This window comes from Entamoeba histolytica, genomic scaffold (genome assembly GCF_000208925.1).
Source record: "Entamoeba histolytica HM-1:IMSS scf_1104750516707 genomic scaffold, whole genome shotgun sequence".
NCBI classification, from domain to species: domain Eukaryota; phylum Evosea; order Mastigamoebida; family Endamoebidae; genus Entamoeba; species Entamoeba histolytica.
In genome coordinates, this window is record NW_001914981.1 from 71 (window position 1) to 27400 (window position 27330).

At 25.3% G+C, this 27330-nt stretch overlaps 13 protein-coding genes across 13 annotated transcripts; 1 reads left to right on the forward strand and 12 right to left on the reverse strand.

Annotated features, from left to right (window-relative positions):
* Window positions 1-251: 251 nt before the first annotated feature.
* Window positions 252-1230, forward strand: EHI_028880 (geranylgeranyl pyrophosphate synthetase, putative; the record flags this gene model as incomplete). The annotated part of the gene is made up of 1 exon (XM_001913790.1): window positions 252-1230. The coding sequence occupies one exon, from the start codon at window positions 252-254 to the stop codon at window positions 1194-1196; it is 945 nt and encodes a 314-aa protein (XP_001913825.1). The 3' UTR covers window positions 1197-1230.
* Window positions 1231-1790: 560 nt separating this feature from the next.
* EHI_028890 (recQ family helicase, putative) lies at window positions 1791-5339 on the reverse strand (the record flags this gene model as incomplete). The annotated part of the gene is made up of 1 exon (XM_645822.1): window positions 1791-5339. One exon carries the CDS (start codon window positions 5337-5339, stop codon window positions 1791-1793), a length of 3549 nt encoding a protein of 1182 aa, XP_650914.1.
* Window positions 5340-6133: 794 nt separating this feature from the next.
* Window positions 6134-7384, reverse strand: EHI_028900 (dolichyl-diphosphooligosaccharide-protein glycotransferase, putative; the record flags this gene model as incomplete). The annotated part of the gene is made up of 1 exon (XM_645823.1): window positions 6134-7384. The coding sequence occupies one exon, from the start codon at window positions 7382-7384 to the stop codon at window positions 6134-6136; it is 1251 nt and encodes a 416-aa protein (XP_650915.1).
* Window positions 7385-7519: 135 nt separating this feature from the next.
* On the reverse strand, window positions 7520-8410 carry EHI_028910 (ARF GTPase activating protein, putative; the record flags this gene model as incomplete). The annotated part of the gene is made up of 2 exons (XM_001913791.1): window positions 7520-8221; window positions 8330-8410. 2 exons carry the CDS (start codon window positions 8408-8410, stop codon window positions 7520-7522), a joined length of 783 nt encoding a protein of 260 aa, XP_001913826.1.
* A 2068-nt stretch (window positions 8411-10478) lies between these two features.
* On the reverse strand, window positions 10479-13079 carry EHI_028920 (heat shock protein, putative; the record flags this gene model as incomplete). The annotated part of the gene is made up of 1 exon (XM_001913792.1): window positions 10479-13079. One exon carries the CDS (start codon window positions 13077-13079, stop codon window positions 10479-10481), a length of 2601 nt encoding a protein of 866 aa, XP_001913827.1.
* Window positions 13080-13924: 845 nt separating this feature from the next.
* EHI_028930 (cyst wall-specific glycoprotein Jacob) lies at window positions 13925-14380 on the reverse strand (the record flags this gene model as incomplete). The annotated part of the gene is made up of 1 exon (XM_645825.1): window positions 13925-14380. One exon carries the CDS (start codon window positions 14378-14380, stop codon window positions 13925-13927), a length of 456 nt encoding a protein of 151 aa, XP_650917.1.
* Window positions 14381-14628: 248 nt separating this feature from the next.
* EHI_028940 (uncharacterized protein) lies at window positions 14629-15249 on the reverse strand (the record flags this gene model as incomplete). The annotated part of the gene is made up of 1 exon (XM_645826.1): window positions 14629-15249. The coding sequence occupies one exon, from the start codon at window positions 15247-15249 to the stop codon at window positions 14629-14631; it is 621 nt and encodes a 206-aa protein (XP_650918.1).
* Window positions 15250-15519: 270 nt separating this feature from the next.
* Window positions 15520-16863, reverse strand: EHI_028950 (chitobiosyldiphosphodolichol beta-mannosyltransferase, putative; the record flags this gene model as incomplete). The annotated part of the gene is made up of 2 exons (XM_645827.1): window positions 15520-15614; window positions 15675-16863. 2 exons carry the CDS (start codon window positions 16861-16863, stop codon window positions 15520-15522), a joined length of 1284 nt encoding a protein of 427 aa, XP_650919.1.
* An 812-nt stretch (window positions 16864-17675) lies between these two features.
* EHI_028960 (uncharacterized protein) lies at window positions 17676-19877 on the reverse strand (the record flags this gene model as incomplete). Its single annotated transcript, XM_647573.2, has 1 exon — window positions 17676-19877. One exon carries the CDS (start codon window positions 19875-19877, stop codon window positions 17676-17678), a length of 2202 nt encoding a protein of 733 aa, XP_652665.2.
* A 509-nt stretch (window positions 19878-20386) lies between these two features.
* On the reverse strand, window positions 20387-21634 carry EHI_028970 (uncharacterized protein; the record flags this gene model as incomplete). Its single annotated transcript, XM_647551.1, has 2 exons — window positions 20387-21337; window positions 21395-21634. 2 exons carry the CDS (start codon window positions 21632-21634, stop codon window positions 20387-20389), a joined length of 1191 nt encoding a protein of 396 aa, XP_652643.1.
* Window positions 21635-23560: 1926 nt separating this feature from the next.
* EHI_028980 (uncharacterized protein) lies at window positions 23561-25525 on the reverse strand (the record flags this gene model as incomplete). The annotated part of the gene is made up of 1 exon (XM_647552.1): window positions 23561-25525. One exon carries the CDS (start codon window positions 25523-25525, stop codon window positions 23561-23563), a length of 1965 nt encoding a protein of 654 aa, XP_652644.1.
* Window positions 25526-25618: 93 nt separating this feature from the next.
* EHI_028990 (uncharacterized protein) lies at window positions 25619-26033 on the reverse strand (the record flags this gene model as incomplete). Its single annotated transcript, XM_647553.1, has 2 exons — window positions 25619-25774; window positions 25830-26033. 2 exons carry the CDS (start codon window positions 26031-26033, stop codon window positions 25619-25621), a joined length of 360 nt encoding a protein of 119 aa, XP_652645.1.
* Window positions 26034-26740: 707 nt separating this feature from the next.
* Window positions 26741-27303, reverse strand: EHI_029000 (zinc finger domain containing protein; the record flags this gene model as incomplete). Its single annotated transcript, XM_001913793.1, has 2 exons — window positions 26741-27222; window positions 27267-27303. 2 exons carry the CDS (start codon window positions 27301-27303, stop codon window positions 26741-26743), a joined length of 519 nt encoding a protein of 172 aa, XP_001913828.1.
* Window positions 27304-27330: the final 27 nt, after the last annotated feature.

Below are 27330 nucleotides of genomic sequence, written 5' to 3' on the forward strand. Positions count from 1 at the left end.
ACTAATTATGCTATTTTATAAAGAAACTAACTAATAAAAAGGGGGTAAAAGTAAACAATTTAATTTTTCGTTTTGTTTTATTTTTGTTATTACCAGATTAAGATAATAAAGATATTTAATGATAATAATCTAATCTTGTTAATCAATGGAACAACTTGTATTACTTGTTGAAGAAAAATTAAAAGAGAATTTTTGAAGAAGAACGTAAAAGAAGTACTTGTCATCAATTTCAAGCAGAATGTATTGATATAATGGAGAAATTTGTTATGGGACCAGGTAAAAGACTCAGACCATTAAGCTTACTTTTGTTCTTCATTGGAGGAGGAGGAAAGATTGAAGAACAAAAGAACATAATTCGTACAGCATGTGCAATGGAGTTATTACATGACTCTACACTTGCACATGATGATATAATGGATGAAGATGAAATGAGACGAAATGCACCAACAATAGTAAAGACATTTTATGATAAATACATTGAAAGAAATAAAGAAGATGTCAAAACAGAAAAATTTTTATTTATGTCTCGTGGTACTACCTATGCTAGTTCCCTTGCTATTATGACAGGCAATATTCTTTATTCAATGGCACAACGACTTTGTTTAGAGTCTGGAACTAATATAGCAGAAATGGTGTTAGAATTATTTAGTGTATTAAACTATGGACAAATACTTGATATGAGTGGTTTAAATACTGTAGAAGAGTATAACTTAAATATTATTATGAAAACTGCCATTTTCTTTAAGACAACTGCTTCCATTGGATTGACATTAGCTGGTAGATCAGAACATGATATTGAACTTGGAAAGGAATGGGGAGAACATTTTGGAATTGCATTCCAAATGAGAGATGATTTACTTGATATTGATCCATTAAATGGTAAGTTAAGAAAAATGGGAAGCGATATCAAAGAAGGAAAGAAAACAGCAGTTGTATGGACTGCATTAAAAGAAGGAGTATTGAGTAAAGAAGAGAAAGAGTTTGTAGAAGGAATTTTGAAATTAAATGAAAAAGCATTTGACAACCAAGAAGCGTTTACTAAATTCTTGAACATTCTTAGAGGAAAACCAAGTGAAGTTGTTAGACAAGAAATTAAGGAACATCACCAAAAGGCACTTGATGCATTAAAACAACTTCAACTCAAAGAAGATGGTTTTTCATATTTAAAACAAATCACTGATTTGTTGTTACATTGAGTTAATAAAAATAACTTGATTCTTTTCTTCTTTTAATATACTTTTGTTTATGATAGTTTATTTAAAATAGTTTTAAGTAAATATGAAGAGAAGTATCATAAAATATCAAATAACTCAAAAAGAATATATACATTAGAATGCCATTAATATATTAAATTTAAAGAACTGAGAATATAATCATGCTATAAAAATAAGAATATTGTTATTAACCCAATGCCTAGAATTAAAACTGAATAATAGTTTATGACTCTAGAGTAAATAATAAATTACCAAATAAACACATCAGAACAAAAATAATAATTATAACTGATTTAATAAGTAACAGTATTAAAAAGAATTTCTTGAATAAACTACAAATAATTCTGTTAATACTACTTGCAACTATTTCATTCTATTTTTCATATTTTTCATACCAATTAATAAAAATTAATATTTCCTTCTGTATTTGAAAAAATAAAACTATAGTAGTATCATTAAATATTATAATTTGAGACTCATCTTCATTTTTTTGAGAATGTGCATATGAGTTTTACATAGTTTACTGTAAATAAAACAAGAGTGATTAAAAAAATAATCAAAATATATATATATTTATTAAAGCATAGGTTGAATTCCGTTAGAAGAAGAATTAGTAGACTTTTTAGAAGCTTTTTTAATAGATTTTTTAATAGATTTTTTAATAGATTTTTTAATAGACTTTTTAGAAGATTTTTTAATAGATTTTTTAGAAGGAATAGTAGGATTAGTCATTTCCAAATTATTATCAGAAGTAGCATTATCATCATCAGCAAATTCATCTAAATCAATTCCATCAAAAATTGATTCATCAGAGTTATCTCTTATTCCAGATTTTCTATTAAAATCAACTTTAATAGGATTAGTTCTTTTAATAGGATTAAAAGAAGAAGTATTTAAAGAGTTAGATGAGTGTTGATTAATAAAATTATTAACAACGGAAATAAATCTTTCAGCATATTTTTCTTTAAGAAGTCTTTTCATTGCAATTTGTTCAAATTCTTGTTTATTTCTTGGCATAACAGCTGCAATTTTTTTTAAAACTCGAGTACCAAATAAATTATGTTTTAATAGTTGTTCTTTTCCTGGTTGTTTTCTAACTTCTTCAAATATTTGGTCTCTTAATTCATTTAATTTATCCATTAAACTATTTTGATATTCTGACATTTTAATTCCATTATTAATTTCTACTATTTGATTAGCTCCTTTTTTACATTTAACTTTAATCTTAATTTTTCCTTCCATTAATTCTTTACATTTTGGTCCTTCTTTTAAATAAACTGAAATACTTCCATGACTATTAATAATTAACATTTCTGATAATACTTTTTCAAGATACATTACTTTCATAAACCGTTCCATAACTTGTTCTGTTTTTCCTTTTGCACTTTTAAATCCTTTACTTGTTTCTCCAAATTTTTTCCCCATTGTTGATGTTCCTCTCATAATTCCAATTACCATATTTGCTGTAATTCTTTGATGTGCTCTAACAATTTCAACTGCTATTTTTCCTAATTCTGTCATATCAATAACTTCTGTTGGTGATGGATTATAACAATTATCACATGTTCTATTACATAATTTACTATTAAAAACTTCTCCAAAATATTGTAAAACAAGTGTTCTTCTACAATCAACTGTATTTTCACAATAACTTATTACTTCATTTAAATTATTTCTTGCTGTTTGAATATGTGATAAATCTCCATTATTTTCTTTATCTTTTTCAAAAAATCTTTCATAAGTATATTTATCTCTATAATTATAATATAATATACAGTCAGCAGGTTCTCCATCTCTTCCTGCTCTTCCACTTTCTTGATAATATCCTTCTAAACTTTTTGGTAAACTATGATGAATAACAAATCTCACATCAGGTTTATCTATTCCCATGCCAAATGCAATTGTTGCACAAATAACATTAAACTCTCCATCACACCATTCTTTTTGTACTGTTGTTCTTTCTTTTGTATCCATCCCTGCATGATAGTATTTACTTTTAATTCCTCTTTTATTTAATTCTTGTGCAATATCCATTGTATTTTTTTGACTTAAACAATAAATAATTCCACTTTGCCCTTTATATTTTCTTTTAATCATTTCTTCTATTTCATCAATAACTCCTTTTGTTTTTGGTCTAACACAATATGTAAGATTTTTTCTATTAAATGATTGACTAAAAACTACGGCTTCATTTATTCCAAGTGATAATAATATATCGTTTTTAACTCTTTCTGTTGCTGTTGCTGTTAACATTAATATTGGTATTCCTGGATATTCTTGCGAAAATACACTTAATTTTTGATATGAATCTCTAAAGTCATGTCCCCACTGACTAATACAATGTGCTTCATCAATAACAACCATTCCAAAATTATTATTTTCATAATACCTATTTAATGCCTCTTTAAATGATTTAGATTGTGTAATTCTTTCTGGTGTAACAAATACAAATTTAATTGTACATTTTCCTTCTTTTTGATAACTTTCTTTATAAAATTGTTTAGCATCTTCACTTGATGATCCACTATAAAATGCTATAGCTTCCATTCCTGTTTCTACTAAGTTACTAACTTGGTCTTGGATTAACGAAACTAATGGTGATACAACTAATGTAATTCCTTTAATGAAATATGATGGTAACTGATAACACAATGACTTTCCACCTCCTGTTGGCATAAGAACTAATGCATTGTTTCTTGACATTACACAATTAATTATTGCTTCTTGACTTGGTCTAAATGAATCATTTCCAAATACTGTATTATTACATTTTTTGATATTTTCTTTCCATGAAAATTCTTGTTTTTCCCAATCACTGTCTATACTTGCAAATTTTTTTATTCCATTAACTCTTATATCTTTTTTTTCTTTATACTTTTGTGCTCCAGGATTTCTTTTTAAAAACTCTCCTAACTTCCATACATAATACTTTCCTCCTTCACTTATTTCTTTATACTTAATTTCTTCTTCAATAACTCCTTCTTTATTATTGTTATTATTATTTTCTTCTTTAATTTCTTCTTCTTTACTATTATTTTCTTCTTGATAATATTTTCCTTTCTTTATTATTAATTCTATCTTTCTCATTTCTTCATTTTCTTTATTTTTCTTTTCTACTTTTTCATCTTTCTCTTGGTCTTTTCCTTCTTCGATATCTTTTTCAATTTCTTTTTCTATTAATTCAATTCTTTTCTGTAAATACCCTTTAATATGCTCAAGTTCTTCTTTTCCTCTTTGTGAAAGATATTTAAACATTTCATCTTGTTCTAACATTTCTATTTCTTTCTGCTCATCTCCTCCTTCAAGTTCTTTTATTTCTTTTTCTCTTTCTTTTTCTTCTTCTTCCATTTTTTCAAGTATTTCTTCAACACTTCCTATTTCATCTTCGATTGAAATAACTTCTTGTTCTTTTTGTTCTGTTCCTTCAAATATTAATTTTTCTTCACTCACTAAATTAATCATGTCTTTCTCTTCTTCATTTATTTCCATTAAACTAATTTTAATGTCTTCCTCTTCATTTTTATTTTCTTCACTCATTTCAATTTCTTCAACTTCCTCTATTTCTTTATTAGGTTTGTTTTCTTTTACTTCTTCATCCATTTTAATGTCTTCTAGTTCTTCATTCATATCAATATTTTCATATGTATTATGTTGTTCTCTTTCTTCTTTCTCCCCTAGTATTTCTTGTAAAAACTCATCTGATATTTCAATTGATTCTTTTCCTATTTCTTCTTTATCTTTTATTTCTTCTTTATCTTTTATTTCTTCTTTATCTTTTATTTCTTCTTTATCTTTTATTTCTTCTATGTCTGTAGTCTGAATCACTTGCTCTATCAATAATGCATTTTTATTCATTTTTTTCTTTTCTTCTTTCTTTTCTTCTTTCTTTTCTTCTTTCTTTTTACACCCTATCATTTCCATCTTTCTTATTATATCTTCTGTTCTTTTTTTGTTTTCTATAAATTCTTCCATTATCCCTATTTTCATCTTTTCTCCTATTATATACCTTATTCCTTGTTTTCTTACTTTTTCTCCATATCCTCTCATTCTGTTCTTTTGATATTTCATTTGTTCTTTCCGCACTTCGTTTAACTCTTCTTCTAAATTAGTAATTGTTTCTCCCATTTTCCTTTACTTTTCTTTTTTTAGTTCTTTTTTTCTCTTTCTTTCTTTCTTTCTCTTTTCTTTTATTTTTCATATTCTTTTTATTTTATTCATTTCATATATATTTTGTATCATTATATTTGCTATTTGGTACATTATTGTGTATTTTAAATCATTTTCTCTTTAACTAATATTCTTATATGTTATTTTCAAAGTGCTCTTCATTCATTTATTCTTCACTGTATTATTATATTGATTTAGAGACAATTATTTTATTAATTAAAAGTAAATTATCATTTAGTTATTATTTATTATGTTAATTTATATTATATCATTCTTTTATTTGTTTATTACTATTTTATTTCTTTAAAATATGTATTAGATATAATATAATGAGTTGAAGAATCAAATATTAGTGAATTTCTATTTTTATCATCTAAATTTGATTAATAGATTACAGTAAATATCAAAAGTTAAACAGATATAAAGAGTAAGTAACGTTTTAGTATTATTGTCATAGACTAAAATATAAAACAATGATGTTTTTAGTTAGTTGTAGAATCCATATAATTTTCCATTCTTATAGAAGTAAGTTTCAGACTCAAATATTAAATACACACTATAATATAATACATAAAAGAAATTTAATTTATGAATATTGTATAGATGATATTTTATTATTTAATGGTGTTGTTATATTTTTTAGGGTGTTATTTATTCTGTTGTACCATTTAATAAAAATGCTATTATTAAAGACTCTCAGTACTATTTATCTATCTCAAAACAAATTAATTGAAAAGAAAATAAAAATTAATTTAGTCTTGTTTTATTTCCTTCTTTTCTATTTGGTTCAAATAGATGAAAGAGAATACAATAAATCCAACAGCCATAGATGCACAAGCAGCATAGAATGGATATGCACCAGTTAAGAATCTATCAACTTGAGTCAATCTAAAAGTTCTTAAAGGAATAGTTTCTTTATATTCTAAGTAAGATAAGAATGGTCTTCTATAATTAATGATCATAGTATATACACCAAATTTATCAGGAGTTTGGACAATAACTTCATACTTTCCATTATCTATTCTTTTGAAATTTTTGACAATGACAGGGTCAAGTAACTTAAATTCTATTTGTAAATCATCTACATTAAATGGTACATAATTTCCTTGGTTCAATTGTTCTAGTTCTACATTAACTTTAATAGTATCATTAATAACTAATTGATGATCATAATCAACTTCTTTTACTCCATTAATTTTTTCCCAATGAATATTTTTCATTCTAATAACACAACGTCTTTGTAATACCCAATCAATAATATTTTCTGTAAACTTTTTGTTGTCTGATTTAATAAGATTCAATGATGGATGTTCAATAACTGAATCAAATGCTATATTACTAAACAATAATGAAGAACCAGAAACAATAATACGTGCATTATTTCTTGCTTGAAGTGAAGCTACTAACGTGATATTTGTTTCTTGTGCAAATGAAACATTTGGAAAGAGTGATGTTGAAGCAGAATCTTGTGCTTTAAGAAGGGATGATGTAAATGGAGATGGTGGAAGATATAACCCAATTCCACTAAACAAAATGTTTTGAATGCGTTGATTAAAGATATTTTGATTGTTATGAACATTGTTAGAGAAAATCATTTCAAATTCTCCAATTTTAACTGTGTGCTTCTCATCAACGACATTACTACCATTAGAATCTACTTCCATATCTAATGAATAAAGAAGTTGTTTATATCCATCTTCGTATTTCTTTCCTAAAGTAATAACCATATTTCCTCCATTATCAATAAATTGAATAAATTCTTTGACTGAAACTTTCTTAAATGTGTAATGAGGTGTTAATAATATAACATTTGAGTATTTTTTCTCTCCATTTTCAAATAATTGAAACAATGTCATTTTATTTATTATCTCAACTTCATCTCCATTCTTCTTTAATAATTCAATAAATTGGCTAAATTTTTGTTGGTCTTCATTCCTCTCCAAAATAACAAGTGTTTTATTTGCAAGACAAATGCTGATAAATACAATGAAAATAAGTCTCATTTGTTTTTTTTTAGTTTCTCTTTTTTCTTTTTTTATCTTTACTATTTATTTATAGTAAATGAAATTATTAATAAAAGTACTTGTTTATTGTTTGTTCTTTATTCAAAAGAATCAACAAATTACACTTACACATCTTTAATTGTCAGTAGCAAGAGTTGGTGTTTTAGCTTTTTGTTGTCGTGACTGCCAAGTATCCCATTCGTCTTCATCTTCTTCAACTGGACTTTTCTTTGGTTTAAGAAATGGTGAACTTGTACTAGAATTGATTGACAAAGCAGCATTTGCCCATTCATCATCTGAGATTGTTGTTGTATTTGGAGTTTTTGCTTTTTCAACTATCTTAACTTTTTTAGGCTCACTCGTAGAAGTGCTACTTCCTTTCTTTTCAGCAAGATGAGCACTTTTCTTTACTTTTGTTACAACTGGTTTTGTTGGTGCAGAAAGAATTACATTAGGTTTTGATTGAATTGGTGAAGAAGTTGTTGGTGGACTTGTTGGTGCGGTTTTAGTGACTTGCATTGAATTTGGAGAGGCTTTTCCATCAGCAATGTCTTTTAACATTTGTTTATATCGTTCACATTGTGGCAAAGCATACCTCATATTCCATGGTGCGTTCATGTTTACTTTACATGCCTTTAAGTATGCCCTGAATTTATCATTTCCTCCATTAATCATATTGCTCATTTGTTTATCTGTCCATATATCCATATCAATTGAACGTACAAATGAAAGATGAACACCAAGTCCACGATGCTTACCACTACATTGAATACAAATGAAAATTCCATAAGGAACAGATGCCCAAGAAGGATTTGGAGTTCCACATTCAAAACAATACTACTCAGATGTTATTTATTTGTTTTTTTTTTTGAATTTTAAGCTTGAAGAAGAGTTTTACTTTTATTGTTATGACACATTTGAAACGAAAGAAAAAAGTAAACAAACGTTATTTCCATTTTTGCTTTTTAGTTGCTTGAAGATTGCATCTCGTCTAGTATTTGATAATACTACCTTCTCTGTTGACATGTACGAACTGGTTCAGTTCTAGTTTTTATCTTTTCTTTCTTTTTGGACATTAAAGAAGAAATCGAAAAAGAAAATTCCCTTAGAACAAATTAGACTTTTCCTTCTTTTCCCACTCAAAAATCTTAGTCAATTACTCTTCATCTTCCATTGATTATTTGATTCTTTATTTTCTTTCAAAAAATACAAATTATGTTATATAAAACGTATTTATTTTAAAACTATGATTATTTGATTCTTCACAAAATAGATTCTAATTAAAAACCAGAAAAGGATAAAACCAGGTAATCCATTAGTATGGATCAACAGTTGTCGCTGCAGCTGCAACACTAATAGTAATCATAACAATAGTAAATCCAATGCTTATGACTATAAAGAGGGTTGAAACAAGGAAGAATACCATTGACAAGACTGCAAACATACGGGCTTGGCTATTTGTAGAGTGTCTATATTGGCACCACCCATAACACCAAACACAACAGCACAAGAATCCTAAAGCAAACAAGAGAGCATATATTTGGTACAGTTACTTTTGATGAATATGCATTAAAAGTTTTTGATATATTTATCTTTCTTATTCTTTGACTAAAAAATATAAAAATAATGTACATTTCTTTGAATTTTAATTCCATCTTCAGAAAGGAATTTTTGAATTATAATTTTCTTTGATACATAATGATTTGTAAATATTAAATTTATTTTTATTTCATCAAATTTCTTTATGAATCTTTTATTAGAATTACTTTAATGTCATTTTATATTTTTATAAAGAGTTTCTAATACTCTCGATAATCAAATTGAATTACTGGATAAGCAAATTAAAGAATTAAATTTTTGAATGTATTGAGAATAAATTCTTGACTATTTTTGAAATGTTATAAACTAACTTCTAATTTTACGGTTAAAGGTTAATTTAAAAGAATGAAAGAAAAAAAGTTTTATTTTCTAATATTCTCAACTTTCATTAGTACTAAATTATTAACGCCTATTGGATTACAATTATACACTGTTATATTAAATAATGAACAAAAAGTATTAATACTTTTGATTGATGAAACTTATATAACTTTCAATAGTTTAATTGAAATTCCAAATTATTTAATAATTACTTTAATACCTTTAACAGAACTAATATCTTTAACATGAAGTATTATTTTCATTAAATAAACTGCATCAACATGTTTCTATGTTATTCCTTTTTATGTATTTAGTTATTAGTTCTATTATAATATGATAATAAAGAATATTAATTACTTATATTTTTAATACATTTATCTTCAAAAGTGAAAAATATGAATTTTCAGTGTTAAAAGGAATTTAACATAAGTTGGTTTGATAATAATCGACAATTAGTAGTATTTTATCATTTCGATTTGATTCAAATACTATCAATTCTTTGATTTTTATTTGTTTATTACTGTTGAAGAATGGAGTATTATTTTTGATATAATTTAAGTTATGGTTTATTTAAAAAGTATGTCAAACATCTTTTTTTCAACTTTATTTGATTATTTTATCATTTTAACTGAACTGAAAGAGATAGACAATACATTTATTAATTAATACCATTTTATTTTAAATTAGTTTAATATATACAATATTGAACATAACAAACAGTGCTGTCAAAGTTATATTATCAAATGAAATATTTATTATTAACATACAATTCTATAATTATTATAATTTGAATGTTTTGTGAATTTGAGGTATCAAAAATTTATCATGGAAAATATATCATAATTTTAACAAATAATACCACTCATAATTTTTATCTTAGAAATAAAGACAAATTTCATTCTTTTTTTATTTATTTTTTATTCATTTATCAGTTGTATATGAATTTACAACGATTAATAATTCATTTATTTTAATTTTGACTTAAAACACCAGTTTATTGGATGAAAATAAACAAAATGAGAAAGAATTAACAGACAAATAATAACAAATAATAAAATATTATTCACATTAAAATTAAACATTATTATTCAATTGATTGTCTTTTATATTATTCTTCCTTTTTCTTTCAACCTCTTTCTTTTATAAAATACATTCAATTATATTATTATCCTTTTTAGTTATCAGTTATTTTAACTTCAATCTTACCATCTTCATATCCTATCTTAATTTTACTCTTCTCTTTCATCATTCCTCCTATTATTGACTTCGTTATTTCTGTAACTACTGTCTTTTCAATATATCTTCGCATTGGTCTTGCTCCATATGCTATTGAATATCCTGCTTTAATGATTCCTTCTATTGCTGCTTCCGTCATTTCAACTTCACTTCCTGGATATCTCTTTTTAATGACTTTAATCACTTCTCCCATTTGTAATTTAACTATTTCTTTCAATTCTTTCTCTGAAAGTGGTGAAAATACTATAATATCATCCATTCGATTGAGAAACTCTGGTTTAAACGACTTCTTCACTATTTCCATGACTTGTTCTTTAACTTGTTCATCAACTTGTCCTGTTGTTTCTACTCCTTTCATTATTATTTCACTTCCTAAATTCGATGTCATAATCACAACCGTATTCTTAAAATCAACTGTTCTTCCTCTTCCATCTGTTAATCTTCCTTCATCCAATAATTGTAATAACACATTAAATACTTGTGGATGTGCTTTTTCAATTTCATCAAATAATATTACACTATATGGTCTACGACGAATTGCTTCTGTTAATTGTCCTCCTTCTTCATATCCAACATATCCTGGTGGTGCTCCTATCAGTCTCGACACACTATGACTTTCCATATATTCACTCATATCTATTCTAACTATATTTTCCTCTGAATCAAACAATTCAGCTGCTAATGCTTTTGCTAATTCTGTTTTACCTACTCCACTTGGTCCTAAAAACATAAAACTTCCTATTGGTCGTTTTTCATTTCCTAATCCTCCTCTACTTCTAATGATTGCATCACTAACTGCTGTCACTGCTTCATCTTGTCCTATTACTCGTTTATGTATTTCACTTTCTAAGTTCAGTAATCTTGCTTTCTCACTTTGATTCATTTTAGTAACTGGAATTCCTGTCCATCTACTCACAACTTCTTCTATTTGTGTTGCTGTGACTTGTAATGATATCATTGTTGTTTCTTTATTTTGTTTCTTTAATTCTGCCAATCTCTTTTCTGCTTCTGGTATTGCATAATATTTCAAATCAGCTGCTACTTCTAAATCTTTAGTACTTTCTGCTTTATGTTTCATACTTTCTATTTTTGTTGCAAGTTCTTTCATTTCTTCACTTCCTCCTTTTTCTTTCTCATAATTAATTCGTAACTTTGTTAATTTCTCTTTATTTTCACTCATTTCTTTTTCAATTTCTTTAAGTCTTTCTTCAATAACTTTTTTATGTTCTTCATCCGTTTCTTTAACTTCTCTTTCTAATGCTATTTTCTCCACATTTATTTGTGTTTCTCTTCTTTCTAATCTATCTATTTCTTCTGGTTGTGAATTCTTTTGTGTAAATAATGTAGCACATGCTTCATCAACTAAATCAATTGCCTTGTCAGGAAGAAATCTTCCATTGATGTATCTTTTACTTAATGTTGCTGCTGAAACTAATGCTGAATCCGTAATTGTTAATCCATAATGATTTTCATATTTCTCTCTTATTCCTCGAAGAATATATAATGTATCTTCTACACTTGGTTCACTTACATAAACTTGTTGGAATCGTCTTTCAAATGCTGGATCTTTTTCAACATATTTTCTATATTCCTCTAACGTTGTTGCTCCAATACATCGTAATTCTCCTCTTGATAACATTGGTTTTAAAATATTAGCTGCATCCATTGCTCCTTCTCCTGTTGCTCCAGCTCCTAATACTGTGTGAATTTCATCTATAAACAATATAATAGGTATTTTACTTTCTTTAACTTCTTTTATTACTGCTTTTAATCTTTCTTCAAATTGTCCTCTATATTGTGCTCCTGCTATTAATGCTCCCATATCTAATCCAATAACTCGACATTGCAAATTACTTGGAACATCCCCTTTAACAATTCTTTGTGCAAGTCCTTCAACTACTGCTGTTTTACCAACTCCTGGCTCTCCTATTAAGACTGGATTATTTTTCGTTCGTCTTGATAAAATACGAATAACTCGTTTAATTTCTTCATCTCTTCCAATGATGGGATCCATCTTCCCACTTTCTGCTTGTGCCGTTAAATCATTTCCATATTTCTTCAATGCTTCATATTGACTCTCTGCTTCTTTTGTTTCTACACTTTGTCCTTTTCTCATTTCCATTATCTTTTTGTTAAATTCCAGAACATTAATTCCACTATTTCCTACTATCGTACTAATTTCTTTCTCTTCCATCAATGACATTACTATCACATCAACTGCAAGATATGTATCTCCCATTGTCTTTTGTTTCTCTATTGCTCGTCTTATCACTTGTTGTGTTGTTGGATGAAGTCCAATTTCTACTGGTGGTGGATTTTGAACTGCAATCTTATTCATTCCTTCTTGTATTTCTTTCTTCATTTTACTAACATCACCTCCCATCATCTCGACTATTCGGATAATAATATTCGACTCTTCTTCAACAATTGCATTCATCATGTGAATTGGCATGATATATGCATTCTTTCTTTCAAATGCTTTTTCTTGTGATTCTTTGAACATTTGAACTGTTGCATCTGTCCATTTGTTTGGATCCATACCTTATTTCTAAATGCTAATTACTTCTTCAAGTTCCTTTAAATACTCAGTATGGTTGATGTGTTGGCTTATTGATGTGTTGGCTGTTATTCACACTTTCTTATTCATGTATTCATGTATACGTGGATCAAAGTGGATTTATATAAACTAATAATAACATAATTAACAGCAAAAATGAAAATGATGAAATGAAGGAATGAGAATGAATGATTATCAAACACTCAAAATAAATGAGTAATTAAATAACACTGCTTTAAATTTATCTTATTAAATATTAATGACAGTCAATAAACTACAAAATCAAAACTAAAATAAAATAAAATAAATACAATTAATATTAAATGGAATGATAAAAGGAAGAATATCAATTCAATAAATACAATTAACAGAATAGTAATAATTAACAACAAATACAAAATAACAATAACTAATTACCATTTCTTATGAAATTCTGTCAAAATAAAAAGGTGAGTCATTCAAAACAAACCCAAAGAATATTATAGTTGATTTAAATGAATTTAGTGCAATGAAACAAAGAAAAACATAACTTGCTTTATTTCACATTCATCAAACGTTATAAAATCGAATGAAATTGTGTTATCCAGTAATATTAATATAATTCTTAATATGAATTTAAAAAATATTCTATTTTATTAAAGAACAAAAGATAATAATGAAGAAATAATTTATGTTTGATAGTTGATGAATAAACTAGTAATAAATTATGTTGTACTTATTATAATGAGTCAAGTTATGTCTGTTATTTGATTACATTGCTCGTTGTTTAGAGATGATAAATAATAAACATAAAAGTATGCATCAATAATCAATTAGACTATGATGAGTTAATAACATGGATTGTTATAACCAATGTCTTTTGTATGACATGTTGTTCCATTAGGACATTTCATTTCATAGCCAACATTGTTAACACACCAATAATATTCAGTATTTTTTGACTCTTCTTCATAGCAATAATATCCTTCTTTCACTTCAGTACAATTGACTGGATATTTATTTGGTGTAGGAGTTGGTAATGGGTCAACCTCCCAGTGTGACTCATTAAGTGCAACACAAATCTTGTCTTTTGTTATTTCAAACTCACCTCTACCAGTACAAACATCTTCATTTGGACAAGTTCTAACACATCCCATTTGAACTCCTTTGTTACAAAGATAATAATTCTTCTTCTTATCATTGTCTGTGTAGCAGAAATATCCATGTCTTCCTTTACATTCACCATCTACCAATTCAAGTGATGAAACTAAATACATACATAATATAACAAGTAATGCTTTCATTATTTTATTGATGTTATTTGGTAGATCACTCGATGTTTATATAATCTGATTATCACTTTCTTCATCTTCTTTTCAGTTTTCACTGTGCTGATTTGATTAGTAATGTTATTCAGAAGATATTATTACTGATATTTAGTTATAAAGGTATGACGTATTTGTGAAAGTAATAAAACTCTTCCTTATTATATCAGGTACATCCTTTGATAAAGAGACACCAACTTTACAATAAGAATTGAATTAAATATGTCTCATACAGCATTAACCAATGGAGAAACAACGAATTGTTCGAGTTTCTTTAAATCTTTAGATTGGTCAATCAATGATTTGTAAAACTGAGAACCAATATTCTCCATAGCATTTTTATCATACAAAAAGTTGTTTATAGTGACTGCTTGAATTTTTGGGAAAGCAGGAAGGTGGATATTTCCACATTGAGTTTCTATTTCACAAGTCTTTTTTGACATTCCAAAAATGAAAGAAGTATTTGGGAATTGGTCAATAGTTTGAGTCATAAAATTAGCACAAACGACTCTACTGTATTTTGATTTTATTCTTTGATGTAAATTTTCTTTTTTTACTTGACAAACAAGTTTCATAATTTCATCTTCTTTCAAAAGGTTTTCATTAAAAACAACATTACCAAAAACGTCTCTTATTTCACAAATTGGAATAATACTCATGCGTTGGCAATTTACTTTGGTTGGTTTTCTCACCACAAAGGTATAACCTAAACTACACAACACATACATTAAGAAACTAATAAGTTTAGTTTGAGACTCTTCTGATTTGTATTTCATTTGGTTCATAAGAGCATTAGAATGTTGATTTTTTAGCTCAGAAAAAGTAGTTTTAATTGTTTGTGGGAGCATTAAGTTGTTTATTTCTTTTTTATTATTCTTCTGAAGAATTAAGATTGAGAGTTGTAGATTTTGTAGGGGTTTAAATAATAGTCAAACATGAATATTGAAGTTTTACTCTTTACTCTTTTTATAAATAGATTTTTTGCCCTCAACTCATATTCTAAAAACTTCTTTAAAAAAAAAACATTTTTATTTTTTCTTTTGTTAAAAAATATGTTATTCTCAATACATTGTTGAAAGAAGAATAAAAAAATAAAAGTGGTAAAGAATGAATCTCAATTATTGTATTTTCTTCTCTTGTTCAGCTAGAAAAAGTGGACGAACAACATTCTTCCAATTCTGACTCCAAGTAACTTTTGTATTTTCAATGACATCTATTATTGAGTAACTTCAATTGACTTATAACAAACTGAAATAAATAACAATAAACAAACGTTGTTTCATTGAAACAAAGAACATTGCTGATTTCTTATCATCAGATAGAATATTTATCATTAATTCAGCTAATTGTTCAGAGGTATCAAAACAATATCCATAAATACCTTCAACAACTAACTCATCTTTTAAACATTGATATCCTCTTGCTAATACAGGTAATGAACATCCAAACATATCGAGAACTTTCATTGGTAAATCAAGTTGAGAAGAACTTTGATGTAAAGATACTCCAAAATCACAACTTGATAATAAATAAGGATAATCTTCATGTGAAAGCCAAATGGGAATAACACATACTCTCTTCATTTTTTCTTCTTCTATTCTTTTCTCATAAAATTCTCTCAATGGTCCTTTTCCAGTAATAAAAACAATTAACTTAGGAAGATTTAATTCACTTTTTTCATAACTTAGTAATGCATCAAATAAAACACCAAAATCCTCATCTGGTGTCCAACTTGTTGAACTTACTCCACATACAATTTTCTCATCATCTTGAATTAATGAATCAATAAATGGAATTGAATATGTTGGAAAAGTACTTTTTAAACGAGAAAATAATTCTACTTTTTGTGACTGTGTTGAATTAATATTAATAAATGGTTTATCATAAAGAACAGTAATTTTTTCATGTTTGAAGTTATGTTGAACAAGAAATTCTTTCATTGCTTTTGTCACTGTAAAATGATAATCAAAATATAATGGAAGAAGTAATTCATAATGTTTTAGCATAACAATTAACGGATTAGTTTCTTTTAAATGATGAACATTCATTACAATGGAATAAGCAGTATTATGCCAATCAACTATAACAGTACATCCAGTAATGAATTTAACAAAAGCAGCAATGATGAATGATGGTAATGAAGGTGGGTTTTGAATTAGAATATGACTATAATTTGGTAGTTTGAATAAAAGAAGATAAAGTAATTGAATAGCCAAATAAAAGAATTTAAGTGGTGCATAAAATAATATCCATACAATCGTTCTTAATGGAATTGATTTTAAAGGTGGTAAAATATGAAGAGGATAACGCACAATATTTTGGTTTTCAGTAATAGAAGAAAGTGGTTGTGTTTCTTCATAACAAACAATAGAAACAGGACATATTTTAGCAAGTTCAATTGAATGAAATTCCATTCGTGGAGATCTTCCAATATCCCCAAGAACTAACACTGTAACTCTCATGCATTTTGGTTTTCTTATTCTTCGAAGAATGAAATAAATAAGTATAAGAACAAAAGAAATTATCAGTGATGTTATATAACAGTTCATCCCTTTTAACTTCAATAATTTGTTTTTAAAGATGTTATTAAACAAACTTAAAATAACAAAATTGATTTATGAATAACGAAAAAATGTATTTTTATATTCAACACCAACAAAAGCATTAAAATTTGTAAAAAAAAATAGTATCATTAAGTGTTAATAAAAATCTCATTTATTTATTGATGAATAAGTATTAATCACATTATACATTATTAATTTTGGTAATTTTCATTATTGTACTTATTATTTAAATATTTTTACATGTTTTGTGAATAATTTATTTTATTGTCTTTTCATTCTTCTTTCTGTTTATTTCTTCTTCTTTATCCTCTTCTTTGACTTTCACTTTTAATTTTAATGAATATCATTTCTTTATTTTCTTATTTTATAATGAATAAATATTTCATTACAACTATATTATTATGTATAATTTCATTTATTATTAACTTCATCATTTATATCATTTTCTTTTGTTAATTATTCTTTCATACTATCTTACTTCATTCCTTTCATTATTACCCAATTCATTTCTTATTAAATTACATCATAATAATCATATATTATTTGATAATTCAATATTTGAATTTTTATTAATGTTTGTGTCTGGTGTTTATGATATATCGTCTTCAAGTCATTAAACAAATAAGAAAAATAACAAAAGAAGTTAAAAGAAAGAGATTTAATCAAAAACACAATCATTTAAAAGATATCCATTATAACACAAAAATTTATTATTTTGGTGGAATAGAAGGAGAATAAGTTGAATGGTAATGTTGATAAGTTCCCTGATAATTCAATGAAGAAGGTGTAAATGGGGAATAATAATTAGAATTTGTTGGAGGAGGTAATTGATAAGAAGTTAATTCATTTCTAACATTAAAAATAGAAAAAGAAGAATCATCAATAGCACTTCTTGAGAATGGGTTTGTAGGTGTTATTTTTGGTTGGTGAGGTTGAATTTGGGTATTAGGAGGTGAAGAAGAGAGAGTAGACAATGATAATGTTGATGAATTTAGTTGTGGTGATTTATTTAAAGAAGAAACAGATTTAGAAATTGGTAATTCTTCAAAATAAGTTTCAAAGAAAGGATTGTTATGATTATCGCAAATATCTCCAAAACTAAAAAGATGATCACAAATAAGTTTGTCTTGGTCATTAACAAAACATCTGAATAATTCACATCTTCTTACTTTAATTGAGTCAATATTTTTAATATAAATATTTGAATTATCTCCTCTAAACAATCTTAGATTAGGTAATACAAAACCAGCTTTAACACATGACACTAATTCTAATGAAGTTAATGTACAATTTTTAAAGTTCATTAGTCTAGAAGAATTAATATCCATTAATTTAATTTTTGTTAATGTTTGTGGAAATGGATTAATTTCTACAAAAGGAGTTTCCAAGAGTTGTAATTCAATTAATGGAATACGTTCAATATGTAATGCACGTTGATCAATATTTCCTTTAAGTGTTAAAGATGTCACACATTTAGGTAATTGGAAATAACTTCCATTTTTATAAGTTGCAACTTCACAATCTTCTAAAGTAAGTCTTTTAAGAGTTGAAGGAAATAATGTTTTTTGAAGTAATTTACATTTAATCATTTTTGCATTAATAAAACTTTCTTTAGAAAAATCCATATTTCTTCTAATTGAACAAAATACTTTTTGTTCATCTCTCTTACTTAAATGAGAATTAGAATTATTAAAATTTAAATACATTCCATCTTTATAATTTTCAGGTGCTTTAATTCCAATAATATCACTTTTTGTTTCTATATTTTTTAATTGTGTATATTCTGATAAATCAATGTCTGTTGTTTTAACAATTATTGGAAAATATTTTCTTCTTTTTTCTGCTTCTTCTTTTTTCTTTTCTCTTCTTTTTATTGTTTCTTCTTTAAATTTTTTATCTTCATATTCATTTATTTCTTCTTTTACTAATTCTTCTACATTAAATTCATCATCAATTTTTTTTAATTTCATTTGTTTCTCTTTTTCATATTCTTCACTAACTGAATATCCTTCATCAATACAATCTTGAAAGTCATGATCTCCTTTATGACGTTTATAAAAATATTCTTCATATGTTTTACACATTCTTAATTCATTTAAATCGTATTTCCAATTAATATTAAATGTATCTTTCATATTTAATTTTATTTCATATGGATAATACTTTTTCATTACTTTCTTTAATTCACTTAAATCACATCCTTCTTCATTTCTTTTCAATAAAAATCTTATTTTTTTACAAATAAAATCCGTTTCATATTTTTCAATCCATCCATCATAAAAGAAATTTATTTTATTATTATTATTATTTTCTATTGGTTTAGTATTTGTTGTAATAATAATTTTATTAATTAGAGAATATTCTTTAAGTTCATTTGAAATATTAGAAGGTAAATTGTTATTCATAAAATCAAGTTTCATTAATTCTAATTTTTGTTTTTTATTTGGTAATACAGAAGATATTGTTATTATTCCTTTAATATTAATAAATAATTTCTGAAGATTAATAAATTCTTTTAAATTAAGTGTTTCATTTTCAATAATAATGCCAAGTTCTTGTATTTTACTTTCACACCCATTAAGAAAATTTATATCTTTTATTAGTATTTCATTAATATGAATATATTTAACTTGTTCCATAATTTGATGTGTTTTAAATGTTCTAAAATAACTACAATTTAATGTTAATACATCTATATATGGAAATAATTTAAATTCTCTTATAAATTTAACACAACTATTACAATCTCTTTCTACTTTTTTTAAAAAGAATGGATTCTTTTTTACCATTTTAGGTACTTCTCCACATTTTTTATTAATAAAAACGAACTTCAGAATTGTTGAACAATCAGTAAAATATTGTATAATTGTTTTTAAAAATACTTTCTCAAGTGGATGAACTATTCTATTCATCTTAACACCCACAATTTACTTTTTTCAGTTTTTTATCCTTTTCAATTCGAAATTCGATGAAACTCTTATTTTAACATCAATTTTCGTTTTTTATGGTTTTCAAAAAAAATTCAACTTTTTTTATTAGTATTTTTTAATTTTTCTTTATTAATTGAAAAAATTTATATTTTGTTAATGATGTTTTATATCCTTATTTTTTGTTTTTTGCTTACCTTTTTCTTTTTCTTTATGTCTCAGTTTCATACTAACTTATACTTAAATACAAAAAATAATTCACACAAATTTTTTTCTATTAAATAACCAAAATTAAATATTAATATTTTATAAATAACAAAAATTAAAATAAAAAACATTGAATAACAAAAAAAGATATTAATTAATGTTATTGACTTATATTTATTCTATTGAGACATTATCGTAATAAAATTCTTGGTAAACTCATCACAACATATTCTCTCTGTTATTAGAGAAAAGAAAGAAATATAAATAAATACATAAAAACGATTAAATTATAAAAAATAGTTGTTAATAAATGAAATCCTGTGTTTAATACGTTCATTCTCTCTTGTTAATTCTGTTATTTTAAATTTTAATTCACAATTTAGTTGTGAAGCTATCTCTAATTTACTTCCAGTCCAATGTTTTAATTCATCAGTAGCAAAATCCATATTAGTTGAAGTATCTACTTCTTGTTTTCCTTTAACTAAATTAAATATCTCTTGAAAATCACCATTATAATCAGAACTAAGTGTAAATAAATTGTCTTTAAGTATATCCATTAATTCATTTAAAGACTGTTCTTGTTGTTTTAGGTTTATCATTCCAACTTCAAAACCAACAGGAGAATTTACTACATTATCATAAAGATAATCTAAACTCAATTTTAATTCATTAAAAACATCTGTTGGATTTCCTTGTTTTTTATCTTTGTCCTCACCTTCTCTAATCCATTCTGAAACACATTTTTGAAGTGATTTAAGAATATATGGATGTTTTAAGAAAGGGACAAAAAGATAACGAAGGAACATTAACGTAGAAAATATTTGTTTCTTTTTTGTTATATCATCTATAACTGATGGAGAAGAAAGAAGACTTTTGATTACCTTTCTTTGATGACATGGAATGCAATTGGCATTTTGCACTATTAAAAGTGAATAATACTTAATGAATTTTTCTATCCATGTCTCATCATCATATTCATCTGGATTTAATTTATTTATTCCTGTTTCATTCATTACTTCTGAAGTTGTTTTATTCATAAAATCACTACAATAAAAGAAGAGATAATAACTATACAACCGAATAAATGGAGTATTTCCTCTAAACAAAGGAGTACCTGCCTTAGCTTCTTTGATTTCACGTCTTCCAACTTGACATAATAATTGAGTAATTTTACCACGTGAAGAATAAAAGAGAATGAGGGTAAATATTTGATTTGTTTGAGGGTCTTTTTTTAATAACTAAGAAGCATAATTAATATTGAAATAAACGTTGTAAGTTTAAAAAAGAAAACAAACACTATCACAATATGACTTTAATAAAATGGAGTTGTCTCTGAATAATAATTCTCTTAGTGTCTCTTCAGCAGATTTTTTTGATGTTAGATTTAGTGAAGCAAATCTTATAGAAGATCTTGGTGATAAGGAAGATATTGATTCCATTGTAAGTGAATGATTTTGTGAAGACCCAGCAAATGCCCTTGGTAGTTTACTTCCACTTGTTGAGATTTTAGAATATTTGTTAATTGATTCAGACATTAATAACTAGTCAAATTAGTTCGAACGGACAAATAGTTTTTAACCTATTTTGTGAAAAGCTATTTTTATTTTGGAATATTCAATAAGAAATTGGCTATTTTATTCCTTTTTATTTAAACAATAAATATCTTCAATTTAATTTCAAAAAAAAAAAAATGAAATTACTTTGCTTATTTGTTTTTCCTACCTGTAAAATTATTCCTTTTTAACTTTTTTTATTTTGATAGTTTTTTTGTGAAAAAAATCATCAAAGAAATGTTGTTATTAATTAAGTTTCATATTTGATGAATGTAATATGTTTTATAAAGAGAAGAAAATAAACTTATTAAAAGAGAATTTTAAAATATAATAATATAAAGAGATATTCTGTTTCAATAATTATTCAATTATAATGTTTAAACATCATAATAACTTATTTTTATTTAAATAATAATAATCAAATAACCAAGTGAATTTAATTAATTACAAAAGAAAAATAAAACTATCAGTTAATAAAAAAAAGTTGGTTATTTAAAAGGAAGTAAATTTCAATTAGATTATATTTCAGCAAGTCTGAAGTAAGAAAAAAAGAAAAAAAAGTGCTATTAACTTGTTTAATATTTTTGTTTGGTTAATTAGAATAAGCTATATGTAAAAACGTTTGACGCTAATTAAAGGAATCTAAACATCATAAAATTTATATTGAAACTCATCTCCTTGTTTAGAAATATTTAAAAAAAAAACAAAAAGCGTTAAATAGAACATAAATTTCTTCTTCAAATCCGTTGTTTAATTTTTTTATTACACTTTTTCTTCAAGTAAATCATTTTTTTTTCTAATAATATTTAACCAAATTTAAATACCAAACTAATTTGAAGTTGTTAATTCAATAATTATGATAACAAATTTAATGAAAAAAAGTGAAGTAGTTTGCCATGCAATCATTTCTTCCTAATTTTCATATTAAAATTATCAGTTGAAAATAAAATTATATAAGAAAGAAAGAAAAAAAAGGAATTGAGGGGTAATTATCACTTGAATGAATTTTTTTCCAATTTATTTTATATAGATTATAACATTTTTTATTATTTTTGAATTGAATCAAAAATACATAAGTACGTATTAATAGAATGTATTTCTGGTTTGTTTAATCCTTATTTTCTCCTTTACTTTCTCTCATAGCTAGTTATAAATTTCATTTCCGTGGAATAAAATGGTATTAGTCTCAGTTTAGTAATTTGTTTTTTAATTTATTTTATCAATGAATTTAATTTTTAGTTCTTGTCATCTTTTTTAGTTTGTTTCTAATTAGTTTCATTTTAATTCATTTATTGTTTTCTTACAATATGATTCTTGTTTATAAAAATGATTGTATATTAAAAATGTTTATCATATATAATTAATACATTTTTTATTCTTCATTATAATGAACAATTATTTCTTTTATAAAACTTAAGATTAAACACTACTTTTTTGTTTTTTACACTTTTATTATATCATACAAATACATTCTTATGATTTATCATTGTTTTAAATATTTATTTTAAATATTTGTGAATGTTTTGTGTTACTAAATCATATTTTAATGTCTTTCTTTTATATTATTTGTTGTTTATTTATTCACTCTTTAATATTAAATGAAGGTTTAATCAGTAAATTTAATAAACTATTATAATAATAAAGAAAAATAACTTCATTCTGATTTATCAATTTTTTTATTCAAGTAAAATAGAAAGAAATAATTGTTTAAAGAATATTTCTATTAAATAATCAATACTAAAAACTATAGAATTACATCAACTGAGCATCTATTTTTGGTTTTTGTTGTTTTGTTTTTTTTTTGTAATATTCTATCTCGTTTGGTAATTTCAAAAAGAAAAAAAAATTCACAGTTAAAATACATGCTTATCATAAAAACATTTGTGAGAAATTTTGATGCCTTTTATTTTATTTTTTTATTGATTGGAGTTGATACATTGGAAGAAGGATTGACTCAGAACTTTCTGGTAAATAACCTTCAACTATTAATTTTTTTTGAAGAGAAATTCTTTCACCTACCAACACAACTCTTCCTTTAAGTTTTTCAATATAAGAAGATTGTTTTTCCATTGCTAAATCACAAAGGATATTAAAAACTTCTTTTTCTCTTTCTTGTAGAGTTAAAGAAGAATCAACCATCTCAATCTTTAAAAGTTTTGATTCAATCATATCATCATTTGATAATGAGTTTTGACTTTTCAAATATTCATTTGTTCTTATTTCATGATATTCAGTTAATTGAGTTGATTCTAGTCTTACAACTAATTTATTACATAAATCATATTCACTTTGTTCTAACAGTACATCAACTACTATCCTTGCAACACTGAAACTTGTTTTCATTAAATTTAAAAAATAAGGTAAAGACACATTATCCTTTAAGTTAATTATTACTTCCTCTTTAACACATTCATACAATGAAAATAATTCACCACAATTATTGAATAAACTAAGTAATGAATAATTTTTTGTAGAATGAACAATTTCATTATTAAATTGTTGAACTTCGTTAATACAGTTGTCTGTCCCAATTAGTTGTTCCAATGAAATGTATTGAAATGATTGAGGTAATAAAATACTTGTCTTCATTCCTGAGTAAATTTTGAGTAAACAAATAGATTTTTGAATTTTGTCTAACAGAATGAAATAATCATATCTCTCTTCCCAAAACGCTTTTTCTTTATCAGTTTGGTCTTTGTTAAAAGAAGGTGGAAATAATAATTTTAATGCTTTTATAATTGATGTAATTGTAATTTCTATTTGTTGTAATTCATTAAATGAAGTTTTTACAATTTCACTTAATGATAAACAAATACATGGAATAATATGAAGGGTAATAATTAAAGCTGCTTCGTTTGGAAATGACAGTGTATTAAAAAGTTGAATAATTTCAGAAGGACTTGGTTGTTTTGTTAAAATTAAAGTATTATAATATTCAAATGGAATATCATATGATGGACAACTCCAGGAATATTCTTGAATTTCATTCTTTGTAAGTACTTTAAATATAACATCATTTTGAATAAATCCTTTCTTTATAATACATTGAACATCTAATGGTTTATTTGTATTACATAAAATTTGTATTTCTTCAATATTTTGTAATGATGTTTTTATCATTCTACCAAAGGCTATTTGATAAGAATTATTTTCTGAAATTGAACATTGAAATGAATACCATCCAAAACACCATGACCTTATTGGTTCATTTATCATTTGATACAAATGAATTGATTCACTTTGATTATAATGGGAATAAATAATTCTCTCACCATCAATTAAACTAACTCCAAATAAAAGAGGGAATTCTGCTATTTCAAGACCAACAATATCTTTATCTAAATTAATACTTTTAATAAATTGAGGAGTTCCTATTTCAATATTAAAAATATCAATAGTACGAAGCTTTACACAATAAAGCTTTTTTCTATGTCTATCTATTTTAATAAAAAGATAATTTCCATGTCTAATACATTTAAAACTAAAATCTATTCTATTTAAAGAGAATACTCCTTTCGAATTACAAACAAATATAGTAATCCCATCTGTATCAACTCCAGAATAACACCCTTCACATATCCCATTAATACTCCCTTTAAACTCAATACTTCCATGTAATATACATATTATATTATCATCTGTTATAACACACTTCGTTATGATTCCTCTTTCTTGGCATTCATACGTTTGAATAGAACCATTTCGAAATAATAAAAATTTTGTTCCTTGTTGAAAAAATATTGCTTCTTCAAACCAACCAGATGAATCATACCAATCATTTTCAGTACTAATAATTCTTTTGTTAACAAATTGTGTTCCTTTTTGAATGAGCTTATTATTTCTAAAGTTTTGATGCAAGAAACGATGGAACATCGAAGTGAACTTTGTAGTTCTTTATTCCTAAAAATAGTGTTACTTTTGTTATAAGTCATCAAATAGAAAAATGATATTTAAGAAAGTAATGAATTAAAGATAAAGTTGTTCAACTTGTTCATGAACACTGAATGTTGGTAAAACATATGAAACAGTTGGAAAATCATCAGCAAGTGTCATATCATCATCAGTACCATTTACAATATCTTTAGCAATACTTGCTGTCTCTAAACCTGGAAGTCTATTTGGCTATAACAAATAAGAATTTAATATTAAAAAAATATATATATACCATTTAACAAACATATGAAAATATAGCCTTTTCAAGTTGGATCCTTTCTGCAAAAGAAGGTCCAAGTTGGATTGGTAAAAATTGTTCATTCAAACGATCATTATCTTGTAATGACTGTGTAAGAGTTTGATAATCAGAAGTAGTTTGTGGTGCAGAGAGTGGTTTCATTACTGTTCGTACGTCTTGAAATTCTGTAAGATAAAGTGTTGATTCCATTATCTTTCTGTATTTGTTAATTTTTTAAGATTTTCTTTTTTCTTTTTTAATTTTTGATTATTTCTATTGAAGTTTTTATTTCTTCTACTCAATTAATTTATAATATTACATCCCTTTTATTTACTGTTATACTTAAGTTTATGACTGTGACATTATCTCTTTTTATTAGTAGTTATTTCTTCTTTTCACTAAGAAGAAAAATAGCTTCATTTTTTATAACTTCCATTAAACTTAAAAATATTAAATATGTTAATGGGTTTACATAATTTACTAGTCAATGTCATACACTCAATAAAATATATCATCAAGTAAATAAAATAAAAAATATGAATAGAAAAGAGTAATACCAAACCATTAATTTTGAACTTCTTTTAAACATAAAACAATCTACTCTGGAATCTCTAATCTGTGAAGAGATATAACACCTTTTGTTTTACTATCCTTTTTATATAAAACACTATTTATTGGTAAAACCTTTTTTTGTATAACCATTGTCCAACCAATTTTTGTTGTTTGTTTCTATACTTTTACTTTTTGAACAATTCATTTAACACGAATGACTCACTCATTTATAAGATTGTAATACATTAAAACAATACAAATTCTATTCTTTTTGATAAAAATAAATGGGGATTAAAATTCTTATTTTGTAGCTTAATTTCATCTTCTTTATTCACAAAGAGAAAAATAAGAATGAAAAAAAAAGATTAATTATGAATATTTGAAAGTTTCTTCCTTTGAAGAATATCTTTAATCATCCATTTAAGAAGTGTTTTATCTCTTTCTGTATTTTTAACTTCTCTTTTCTTTGCTTTCTGTTTTTCTTTTTTAGTGTGTTGATAACTTTCATTAATTTCTGCTCGAATTTGTTCAATTGGAATTGGGTCTATTGCATCACTTTCACTATTAACTCTTAAACAATACTCTTTATGGTATTTAATTAAGTCTGCTTTAGTTCCTTTAATTTCTAATCCAAACTCTTTAATTTCTGCTCGTATTTTTTTTTCTTTCATAAAATTGTATTGTCTACTTCCTATTCTTTCTATTGTCTTTTCTTCTCCCCTTCGCTTCTTTGTGATTCTCTCTTGAACTTCAATATTTGCTTTAATTTCTTGTTGTTTTGTTGGTCTTTTGCATATTGGACAGATTTCTTTCACACTCAACCATCGTCTGATACATTCACTACAAACTACTCTATTTATTCTTCTCTTCTTCTCACTTATATCAACAAACACGTGTGATGACACGGAAGGTCTACTGCTCCATGCATATTTCTATCTACATGATGAATGTTAAT